This window comes from Syngnathoides biaculeatus, chromosome 12 (genome assembly GCF_019802595.1).
Source record: "Syngnathoides biaculeatus isolate LvHL_M chromosome 12, ASM1980259v1, whole genome shotgun sequence".
Lineage (NCBI taxonomy): Eukaryota > Metazoa > Chordata > Actinopteri > Syngnathiformes > Syngnathidae > Syngnathoides > Syngnathoides biaculeatus.
This window is the reverse complement of record NC_084651.1, coordinates 25,690,995-25,703,398: the sequence shown is the minus strand read 5'-3', so window position 1 is coordinate 25,703,398 and position 12,404 is coordinate 25,690,995. Positions and strand designations below refer to the sequence as shown.

The 12,404-nt window shown below is 42.6% G+C and overlaps 1 protein-coding gene across 1 annotated transcript in view; it reads left to right on the top strand.

The window, feature by feature from the left end:
* The window catches only part of birc6 (baculoviral IAP repeat containing 6), a 199,404-nt gene that overhangs the window by 33,535 nt on the left and 153,465 nt on the right, over positions 1-12,404 (top strand). The window contains 6 exon segments of the mRNA XM_061837281.1: positions 1,063-1,174; positions 1,409-1,491; positions 3,204-3,429; positions 3,544-3,713; positions 5,768-5,826; positions 5,969-7,603. Of these exon segments, the coding sequence (XP_061693265.1) occupies positions 1,063-1,174; positions 1,409-1,491; positions 3,204-3,429; positions 3,544-3,713; positions 5,768-5,826; positions 5,969-7,603 (2,285 nt within the window).

Here is a 12,404-nt window from a genome sequence, read left to right as displayed (position 1 = left end):
TATGCAGTTTATTATCAAGCTAAATAAATAATTTAAAAAGCCCAATTTTTTAGGCATGGAATGCATTATTTTTTTCTTTTTTATATACTTGATTAAATAAAGTTAACAAGGCTGGAGGCTGAGTTGCTTCAGATACGGCAATGCACTCCCACCCTAGCCTACTCTACGACTAAAGCATGCATTTTCAGCAAAAAATACATGTATTTTAAAAATTATTTCATTATATAAAGTATTTAAACTATACCTATATTTCTACTATGGAGTTTATTATCAAACTAAATAATTTAAAAAGCCTATTTTTTTAGGCATGAATGCATAATTTTTTTTCCATTAATTGTATTGGAAAATATTGATTCGAATTTCAAATAAATCACTTCTCAAACCGCCTTGTAGAACGAATTGTGGTTGAGAACCGAGGTTGTACTGTATACTAAATTGAAGATTGACTTGACCATAGGTGTTAATGAGTGTGAATGTTGTTTGTACATATAACTTGTGATTTACTGATGTCCAGGTTGTATTTTTTTTTTTTTAATTATTTTACTTCAGCAGATAAAACCCACTAAGATCAGGATCTCTTTCACAAGGTTCACTTGACCAAGAGGTCAGCAGCAGCTAGACAGTGTCAATTAAGGTTCAATTAGTTTTTTGCAAATAACACAACAAACATTTAAGGAGGAGGACTGTTTGATGCTTTTAATCTGGAAGTCCTTTGACATAGAACGGAAGTGAAAGCCATTTTTATAATTTCAATGTAATCAGCAGAGTTTTCAATGCCTTGGGCGCAGGAAAGCTGACACTTGGCAAATTCAGTCCTTATTTGTGGAACAGATAAAGTATTCTGCGTCTTGTCCTTGTGGGATAGCGTCGAGCTCACCTTTGACCCTGAAGAGGATACGTAGTAGAAAACGAGCAAATGACTGAATGATTAAATTAGATTGAAAGTCCAGGCCCACGGGATGGATTTTTTTTTTTTGTTTTTTTTCATGGTCAACTACATTCCGGTGTACATTCCATTTCCTGAATATGAGAAGCTATTTTGATGCTCTTTGTCCCCTGTAGATCTTTAATGTACAGTGAGGCCAACAGGAGGGAGACATTTACATCATGGCCACATGCCGGGTACCGGTGGGCTCAACCTGATCCAATGGCTCAGGCAGGGTTTTACCACCAGGTACGTTCAGAGAGAAGTCTTTACACCTGTCGCCTTGAGAAAAGTATCTAGCTGTTGCTCAATTGATCATATATGGTGGTTTAAGATACAATACTAGATGATGATGCCCTTTAAAGTACATTTAACATGAAAAAAATATATGCTGGGACACTATTCATGTGCCAAGTTATGTAATTGGTAGTACAGACGTGTAAGTGATTAAAAACCACATTGACACTTCTTGTCTTTGTATAGCCTGCTTCTTCAGGGGACGACAGAGCAATGTGTTTCACCTGCAGTGTATGTTTGGTTTGTTGGGAACCAACGGATGAACCTTGGTGAGTGTATATGATTGACTACCTAATTTATTGAGCATCTGTGTTAATCTGTGTTCTATATACACACACACAGACACACCATACTACAGTGCCCTCTGTAATTATTGGCACCAGTGGTTAAGATGTGTTTTTTAGTTTCTAATAATTTTTCTTCTAAATAATGAGACCTTAATGGAAAAAAAGAGAAAAATCCACCCTTCCATACACGTGCATTTATTCAGTGGGGAAAAAAATCCCACATAAAGAAATAATTTGACATCAAATAATGTATCACAATTATTAGCACCCCTTGTGTTAATACTTTGTACAACCCCATTTTGCCAAAAAAAACAGCACCTAATCTCCTCCTATAATGTTTCACAAGATGGGAAAAGACAGAAAGAGGGATCTTCAGCTATTCCTCTTTGCAGAATTTCTTTAAATCATCTAGAGACCTGGGTCCTCTCCTCTTCAGTTCACCCCACAGATTTTCAATGGGGTTGAGGTCTGGGGACTGAGATGGCCATGGGAGGAGCTTGATTTTGTGTCTGAAACATTTCTGTGTAGATTTAGCCATATGTTTAGGGTGATTGTCTTCCTGAAAGACCCAGTGACGACCCATCTTCAGGTTTCGGGCAGAGGGCAACAGATTTTGATTTAAAATGTCCTGGTATTTCAAAGCATTCATGATGCCATGCACCCTAACAAGGTTCCCAGGGCCTTTGGAAGCGAAACAGCCCCACAGCATCACTGACCCACCCCCATACTTCACAGTGGGTATGAGGTGCTTTTCAGCATCGCCATCTTTCGTGGCACGCCAGACCCACTTAGTGTTGCCAAAAAGCTCAATCTTGGTGTCATCTGACCAAAGCACACGGTCCCAGTTGAAGCCCCAATACCGCTTGGTGAACTCCAGATGTTTGCATTTATGATTTGAGTGAGGAAAGGTTTTCCCTGTGCATGCCTCCCAAACAGCTTGTTGGCGTGTAGACGGTGCCTGATGGTTGATTTGGAGACTTTGTGACACCAGGATGCTACCATTTGTTTTAATTCTGTAACAGTGAGCTTTGGAGATCTTTTGATTTCTCTTACCATCCTCCTCACTGTGCGTGGTGGCAAAATAAACATGGGTCCTCGTCCAGGCTTGTTTACCGCTGTTCCAGTTGTTTTGAACTTCTTAACTCTCACAGTGGATATGGGTAGCTGCAGTTGAATGGAAATTTTCTTGTAGCCTCTGCCTGACCTGTGAAGATCGACGCACAGCTGCCTCACTTGTATGCTGTGTTCCTTTGTCTTTCCCATGTTTAAGAGTGGATAAGAGAAATGGCCTCTGTGTCATGTCATATTTATACCCCAGGGAAACAGGAAGTGATGAATTACTCATGAAATGTTCCTACATACTCTGGTAAACGTTGTAAACTACTTTAGAAATGACAGAAAAGCTTCAATTATATTTATTTCCTGGGAATTGTTAAGGGTGCCAATAATTGTGGAACAGGTGATTTCATGAAAAATAATTATTTTTTAGTCAGGGATTTTTTTTATTTTCTTACAATTCATTTGAGTTGAAGGTTACATTTTCCTAAAATTTTCAGTGTGCAGTATTCTTCTGCAATAAACACTGAATTTATTTTAAGGCTTTTAACACATCTTAACCAGGGGTGCCAATAATTATGGAGGGCACTGTATGTGTACCGTATGTATGCCATTTTCCATTTCTCTACCATCCACAGGTCTGAACATGAGCGACATTCTCCCAATTGTCCATTTGTAAAGGGTGAGCACACACAAAATGTTCCTTTGTCAGTGACACTGGCAACCAGTCCCGCTCAGTTTCCCAACAGTCCTGATAGTTCAGACAAAATTGTCTGCTACGGCTTTGGCAGCTGCCCACAGTTTTTGGCTGTTGCAACAAAGAGAGGCAAGATCTGTATTTGGGATGTCTCCAAAATGATGAAGGTCAGATTACACATCGTTTTATCCTTGCTGTGCCTTGTAGTGTATGAAATGTTTCAGACATAAATATTAATACTGAATTATCAGACTTATCTGTATGCTTTTTAATACAAACAGGTGCACCTGAAGTTTGACATTAATCCGTATGACCCGACCATCCTGAGGGACCTGATCCTGTGTGGTGGTGAGCAGAGCCAGCGAACTCTGACCGAGTCTAGGAGACCCACTTTAGCGTGGCTTGACGAGTCTTCCTTGTGCTCAGATCTGCCCAAGCTTGAGGGAGATAGGTAAGCCTCATTTATACAGTGGAACCTCCAGAGTCGATGTCTTCGACTTTTGTTTAAAAACAATTGGCACTTACATAAAAACCTTTATTTAGATGACTGTTACAATTTTGAAATTAGAATTTCCAAATCCATCCATTCATTCATTTTCTATACTCCATATCCTCATTAGTGAAAAAAGATGGAGCTCCACCCAGCTGACACTGGTTGAGAGGTGAGGTGTACCCTGGCCTTTAGTGATGGCCAACCGAATGCAGGGAAATCATTAAAAAAAAAAAAATTCGGCAGTCATTAAAATTACATCAATAGTTGACTCTTGCATATATGCGGATTGGGTACCCATGGATTTACCTATATGCAGATAATTTTTTCACTATTTGTCTCCCCGGTCCCTGTCCCACACACATAACAGTGGGCCATTGTATGTACATAACCCTTAATCACACCACCAATTTATTCTAGTCATTCTGAATTGGGACTGTGAAATGATTGTGCAAAGCCCACCACTTTCACCCCACCTTACAGGAAATTCAAATGTTGCAAACATGAAGACCTCTGTTGTCACTGGTCACTGAAGACTTCTGTTGTCACTGGTCACTTTTCTTCGAAAATTAAAGTGACCAAATTCAGTGAACCTGACGAAGTCGGCAACTTTGAAGCCATAAGTCATTGCTTTTGCTTGGATCAAAATAAAACACTTTCTAAATAAAGGCAGTGCATGTTTTACTTTTTATTTTGACTTGGTAAAGATTTTCCGAGGATTGGTCGGAGGCTTTCTTATGAGCCGGACTAGACCCCGGCGCTATATTTTATTCTGGTCTCATGTAGGTAATGTAATTACAATTTCACTCTTTGGTTTTCTTTTTTGTACCCGCTATAGTACCATCAGGAAAACGGAAAAAACATATACCTCCCAGAGGCAGGGGTTGGGAACTTTTTACACTAAGAGAGCCATAAATGGCAAATATTTTATAATGTAATTTCTAAAGAGCTCTCCAATATTTTTAAAACTAATACAAGTGTATTCGGGCATTTTATGTTAGACCAACACTTTAAGAGTACAATAAGCCTCTAAATTCATTTAAATAACATTATAATGATGCTAACCAATGATGACAAAAGTACTTTTTACCATTAATGAGACTTCTTTGCTGATGGCTTAGTCTCTTTCATACGTCATTAAATTAAGCTTCATGCAACCTTTGAGACTTCCATCCGTTATTCATGAACGTAGGTTGGTCTTAATGTTTTTTTTCATGTGAGAAATACTTTTCATAAGCATAGGTATAACCAAACATTGTCAGTACAGCAATATTCACACGCCCCAGTGTTTGGTATGTGGTGAGAAGTGCGTTTCAAGCTTTCACAATCAGATGGTCTGCAGGTTGAATTTTTTTAATTGGTCCCCACTTATCTGCGCTCGCCAACAATGCTTGCTGACAGAGGGATGTTTTTATGTAAAAAAATAAAAATAATAAATTCCGGTGGTGGGCATCGCATAAGCACTGTCATTATAAACCACATTGATCGGCTGCGTAAGGACTGTAACATTTGTAATTATGAGTGTACCACTTTAAGAGCAGAGTGGGGGGCGGTGCAAGGTAAGCTCGGGAGAAGTTTCTGTGGCCGTCATTGGAGGGGCCGTGAAGCAGGTTGTTGTTAGAGAAAGTTGCGAATGGAGCCAAAATGTAAAAAAAAGAAAAAAAAAAGGCAGGCTGACGTCCTTTTTTTTTTTTGGCCACGCAGTCACACGATCAACCAAAACTTCCAGTCAATCGCAATGGACACATTGAGCACCCCTGGTGTATACAGTACGTCGTTATGAGGGCTCTGCGAGCCATGTGCAAACACCAAAAGAGCTAGGTCTGGCTCGTGAGCCCTGAGATAAAGTCTAGTAAAATTTGTTTCCTGACTGACTACCTGGAAAGCTATACATTAAAAAAAGTCTCTGAACAATTTGATGATTGTTAATTTGTCTTTTAGAGATTCACGTCTTTTTTTTTTTTTTTGCATTTTATGACTTTATTTTGGCAATTTGTATTTTTGTCTTCTTTAAGTGATGACCAGTTGGAGGATTCAGATAGCGATGAGCCTTCTCGATCCGAGTCATTAACAGGTATGCCGCCCACACACAGAATGTTTTTGTCATTTTTTTTTTTTTAATTTCATCTATCATTCTGGTGCCTTTTTTCTTTACGCTGTTTTAAGTCTAAGTTTGAAGATTTGTCTATACTTAATATAGTTTGTCCCTGTTAAAGGTCAACCTTCTCAGTGGGAGAGCATGGATGTGAGCCTTGGAGTTACTGCGCTTAGTGTGCTCCAGCAGCCAGAGAAACTCCAGTGGGAGGTGGTGGCCAGTGTGCTTGAGGACACAGTCAAAGACCTGGAGGAGCTAGGTGCTAATCCTTCACTCAATCAAACCAAGGCCCACAACCAGGCCAAATCAAAGGACAAAATCCCTGAGCACCACAGCATTCCTTTCCCCTGCTTGCTGGCCGGAGGCCTGTACAGTTACCGCACAGCATCTAGCAACTCAACAACTGGACCTCAACCCTCAGTCCCATCTTCTACTCGCAGGGTGAATGATAATTCAACTAGAACTCAGGGCCCTGAGCCCTTCCAAGCAAGGCCTATCCAGGACCAAGGTTCTATGGAAATAGAAATATGTAATCCTCAGACGACTGCTCCTGAACAGTGCTTCTCTAACTTGGTACGATCTCAGCCTCCAAGTCCTTCTGTATCATCTATTTACAGGACTTTACCGGTGCTGCTACTTTACACTATCAGAGAGACAGATGAGAAGACCTCAGGGCAGGTATTTCCTCAAATGAACAACCTAATGAGCAAGGCTCTCCATGATGAGAGCTTCACTGTGCCACAAATTATTGAGATGGAGTTTGACTCACATGAGCAGCTTCTTCTTCAGGATCCCCCCATCACATACATTCAACAGTTTGCTGAATCTGCAACTAATCTGGCAGGCTTTGATAGTCAGATAGACAAATGGAACAGTTTAGCTGCCGCTGGCTCCTCTGCCCCGCCTCGACCTGGTACACTAGTACAGTGCTTGAGGTTGCCCAAGGAACTAGAAGAGGAGAATCTTTGTGTGGACTCAATTACGCCGTGTTGGGATGGTGTACACCTTCTAGTCGGGCTGCAGCCCTGCAACGTAGAATCTTTGAGTGGGGCAAACCAAGTCGAAGCCCTGAACAATCTCAACCGCCTGCATTCTGCCCTCTGCAGCCAGCAGAAAGGGGACACCCTACATCCAGTTGCCAATGGGGTTGAAGGGAACCTCCAAGAGGGCACCCCCCCCCAATCAAACTTAATCCTGCCTTCAGGGGACCAACAGAAAACGTGCCCAAGCGGTGGAGGCTATCTTGCACTCTATAAGCTCAACTACTCTACTCGTATTGTAACCTTGGTTGAAGAACCTATTAAGGTCCAGCAGATATCTCAGCCCTGTGATGCAATTACCTCCCTTATACTGCTTCCTCCAGATGTGCTCGACAGCAGAGAAGATGACAGTGAGGAGACTACAGAGGAGGCTCCTCCTGGTTCAAAAAATGGTGCGTCATGCTTTGGAATTGGCTTGTCAGGCTCTACTGCCAATTTAACTCGTACTGTGAATGGAGCAGTCATAAGCAGCGGCAGTCCCGAGGCGACCAGTCCCTCCAACAGTCTTAAAGAGTCCAAGAAACATGAGGTGGTAGGCCTGGGCCACTTGGTAGTGACGACACAGGGTGGGAATATATTGATCCTTGACCTGTCTACGTTGGAGGTTCTAACCAAGGTGGAACCTCCGAAAAAAGATGGAGCAGTGGAAGAGATAGACCCTTTTGTGTCTGTAACTTATTGCTCTGGGACTGACCGCCTATGTGCCTGCACTAAAGGTAACAATTTCAATTCTATCACCACCACTGTTGACCTTGAGGATAGATAGGATAATGTGTGTGTGTGTTTGTGTGTGTTCGTGTGCATGTGAGTGAGAGAGCGAGAGAGAGAGTGCACGCGTCCGTGTGGAAGTGTAAGTTCAATTAATATGGTGTTTTTACTGTGCAGTGATTCCTTGCTGCGGAACCATACAAATGACTGGTAACTGGGGCAGTGAGTTTATGGGATAAAACTGGACAGAATGTGACACCCCCCCAAAAAAAGAACTTTGCTTAATGGTATTCGCGATTGGCATAAGTACACTGGTGATTACCATTTTTGGAAAAACAAAATCAAATGATCATTCAGTTCACTCTACATCATGTATAATGTGCATAATATATCAAATAGTATCTTAAATTGTGTGTCTTTTTGGGAAGATTTTTCACTTGTCGTAACAGTAGGTCCGTCTGAAGAAAAAGTCCGTATGTCAAACTTGGACAGTGGCCAAGTTTTTCTGGATGACGGAAATTGGCTTTTATTACAATTTTTTTGTTGCCTTGAGGCACACATTTTTAATTTTTTTGGGGTTGGCCTAGCTGAGTTAGAGGTCAAATTCTTACAGAGACCACTTGTTCATTCATCCATTTTCCGTACTGCTTACAGTGCCTTTGAAAGTATTCGGCCCTGTTGAACTTTTCAACTTTTTGCCACATTTCAGGCTTCAAATATCCATCCATCCATCCATCCATCCATCCCTTTTCTTTGCCACTTATCCTCACGAGGGTCATGCGGGTGGTGTTGCCTATCCCAACTGCCAATGGGTAGGAGGCGGGATACACCTGAACTTGTTGCCAGCCAATCGCAGGGCATATGGAGACAAACAGCACACCCAGGGGCAATTTAGAGTGTCCAATTAATGTTGCGTGTTTTTGGGATGTTGGAGGAAACTGGAGTGCCCGGAGAAAACCCACGCAGGCACGGGGAGAACATGCAAACTCCACACAGGCGGGGCCGGGATCGAACACGGGTCCTCACAACTGTGAGGCCAACGTATTACCAACTGAAACACCGTGCTCCCGGCTTCAAACATAAAGATATAAAATTCAATTTTTTTTTTTGTCAAGAATCAACAAGGGGGACACAATCGTGAAGTGGAACAAAATTTCTTGGATACAAAAAGATTTCCCAAGCTTTAAACATCTCAAGGAGCACTGTTCAAGTCATCATATTGAAATGGAAGGAGTATCAGACAACTTCAAATCTACATAGACCCGGCCATCCCTCTAAACTTTCACCTCAAACAGGGAGAAGACTGATTAGAGATGCAGCCAAGAGGCCCATGATGACTCTGGATGAACTGTAGAGCTCTACAGCTGAGGTGAAAGAGTCTGTCCATAGGACAACAATAAATTGTACGTTGCACAAACCTGGCCCTTATGGAAGAGTGGCAAAAAAAAAAGCCATTTCTCAAAGATCCATAAAAACTCTCGTTTAAAGTTTGCCGCAAGCCACCTGGGAGACACGCCAAACGTGGAAAAAGGTGCTCTGCTCAGATGAAACCAAAAGCAAACACTTTGGACACAATGCAAAATATGTTTGGCGTAAAAGCAACAGAGCTCATCACCCTGAACACACCCTCCTCACTGTCAAACATTGTGGTGGCAGCCTCATGGTTTGGACCTCTTTTTCTTCAGCAGGGTCAGGGAAGATGGTTAAAATTGACGGGAAGATGAATGGAGCCAATTACAGGACCATTGTGGAAGAAAACCTGTTGGAGTCTCCAAAAGACCTGAGACTGGGATGGAGATCTATCTTCCAACGGGACATTGATCCAAATCATAAAGCCAAATCTACAATGGAATGGTTCACAAATAAATGTATCCAGGTGTTAGAATGGCCAACTCAAAGTCCACAGCAGAGCTGAAGACTGCTGTTCACAAGTCCACAGCAGAGCTGAAGACTGCTGTTCACAAGTCCACAGCAGAGCTGAAGACTGCTGTTCACAAGTCCACAGCAGAGCTGAAGACTGCTGTTCACAAGTCCACAGCAGAGCTGAAGACTGCTGTTCACAGATGCTCTCCATCCAACCTCACTGAGCTCAAGCTGTTTTGCAAGGAACAATGGGCAAGAATTTCTCTCATTGTGGAAAACTGATAGAGACACACCCCAACCGACTTGCAGCTGTAATTGCAGCAAAAGCTGGCACTTCTTCTTTTCCTTTCAGCTTGTCCTGTTAGGGTTCGCCACAGTGTGTCATCTTTTTCCATTTAAGCCTATCTCACACATCTTACTCTCCAACACCCACTGTCCTCCCTCAAAACATCCATCAACCTTTTCTTTGGTCCTCCTCTCACTCTTTTGCCTGACAGCTCCATTCTCAGCACCTTTCTACCAATATACTCACTCTCTCGCCTCTGGACATGTCCAAACCATCGAAGTCTGCTCTCTCTAACCTTCTCTCCAAAACATGGGTACTGTCCGCAATGCTGTAAGGGCAATACTGTGCTTAAAGTGCTTAATTTCTGGTCTAGACTCAATGGTTGGTGGGTACCAGGGAGAAATAATAATAATAATGATGGCAAAGCAGAGAAGGAGTTGAGCATTCTGACTGCCTGGTGGAGGAAACTGTCTTTGAGCCTGCTGGTTGTGGGATGAAGAGTCTGCATTCTCCTCTCTGATGGCAGCAATTTGAAGAGGCAGTGGAATGGGTGAGTGTGATCACCAGCAATCCTGGTGGCCTTGCGGGTGAGGCGGGTATTATAAATGTCCAGAAGGTAGGGGAGAAAGTCACCAATAATCCTCTCAGGTCTTGAATTTGACACCTAGGCTGTAGAATCATCCAGCTACTTTGAGAAGCATTCGCAGTCCGTGACGTTGTTCCAAAGTTGCTTGGTCAAATCCTCGGCCTTGGCTTCACTGCATCGTGGTACAGAAGTTCTTGATAGCTCATTTAATACGTTTGTCTTTTTACTTGGTCCAGCTCCCCCACTCATTTTTTTTGTACCCTTAGTTTTAGACTAATTGGCCAACTCACTAATTTCATAGAGCGTGCTCCGATGTTCACATGCGCAGTGACTCGTCAGAAAACGTCAGGATTGGTCAAAGGAACTGTCAGTCAATCGACACGACGCAATGGACTTATTGGTCACACATGAAACAAGTGACGGGATTGATGATAGGCTGACACCTTTTCTTTGTGATGTGGTAATGCGATCGACCAACATTACCTTGTCAAATCGCGATCGATGTTTTGAGCATCCATCATCTTGAACAATGAAAGAGATGTGTTTTATGAGGAAGTAGTACTACACCCTGTGATTGGAGCACAGAACAAGATAGGACAGGACAAGGACAGCAGAAGGAGCGTGCAGGACGAGGGTCATGAACTTTGCTGTAAGTATGTAGTGTGGTCAGAGTGACTCAGTCATAAAAGTCAACAGGACCGAGGGTGAGAGTGAGGGATATCCAAACAGTTGGCATATTCATGAGTTATTTGTCGCAGTAATTGAGTGACCCCGCACAGAGCGAAAAAGTCCCAGCGGTGGGTGCCTGTGGACACATGGACGTGAATTTCCACCATTTCGCATGCAGAATGACTGACAGAAATATCCTGGATTTGTGTCTGCACTGCGGTTCCTGAGGATCCCACCCAATCGAGAGGCGTAATGAGGCCTAGGAATTTGCCTGGCGGAAGTGTACAAGGGCGTGCCGCTGTCCAGACCGAAACACCACAAATGCCAGCCATCTGGCCGCAGGGACCCCCCCCCCTCCAGGAGATCAAGTCCCCCCAGGGTGGGATGGTATAACTTGTTTGTTGGAAACGAGGAAATATAGGGGTGCCCAACAAAGGAACAATTAGTGGGGAGGGGACCCAGGGAGCAAGCGCGTGGGGTATGAGAGGGGACTGCTAACACCAAGCAGCCATCCACCCCGGGGGGCCCATTCTCAGGAGCACTGCTATGAAGCTAGTGATAACCAACTTCCCACCCTATTACCATGACTGCGAGATCCTGAACTGGCAGTCCTGTCATGTATCAGTGCTCCCCTGAGTTATGTGTTGCATTAAAATCTGGAGTGGGGTCAAGGCTGCAAGAACCCATTGCCTAAAAGCTGATTCCTCTCCACTTAAGACCTACTATCCCCCAGACATAGGTATATGTGGTGTAAAAAAAAAAAAAAAAAAAAAAAACACATAGGGATGAGTGTGTGAGAATTCTTTCGGAGGGGCAAGGGCGCCCGGACCAGGAAAAAGCACCGAGGTGCTGAAACCTGGTCAGACCACCAGCGTCCCCCCCAAACCCATACCAGTCCTTCAGGAACACTGTATAATACAGTTTAAAGTTGGGAACATTTAGGTTTCCCTCCTGCTTACCTTTCTGAAGAATGGATGAACTATTTTTTTAATAAAAAAATATTACAACAGAATCAAGTGTTTGAAACCATTTAAATGTGATTTTAAATTGAATCAGTATACTTATTTTCTTTAAGGTTTAAATTTTTATCAAGGCATTTTTTTCCCCACTTGTGATAGGCAAGTTCTAACAGCATCTTTACCCATCCCCTTTTTTTTTTTTTTTTTTTTTTTTTTTTACAGAATTGGTGTGTTATTTAGATGGTTAGCTCTGCGAGTTCTACTAAAATATTAACCCATTCATTGGCAGGGTGGCAATTTTTGTCTTACTGAGATGAAAGTCTCCTAACAGGCCACAATCAAGGAAATAACACTTTCGTTTAACGCATAAAACAAAGGGCAAAAAAGATGTACCCTCTCATGGAACAGGTATGTTATCAGATCTGTGAAATTGTACATACTAGAGA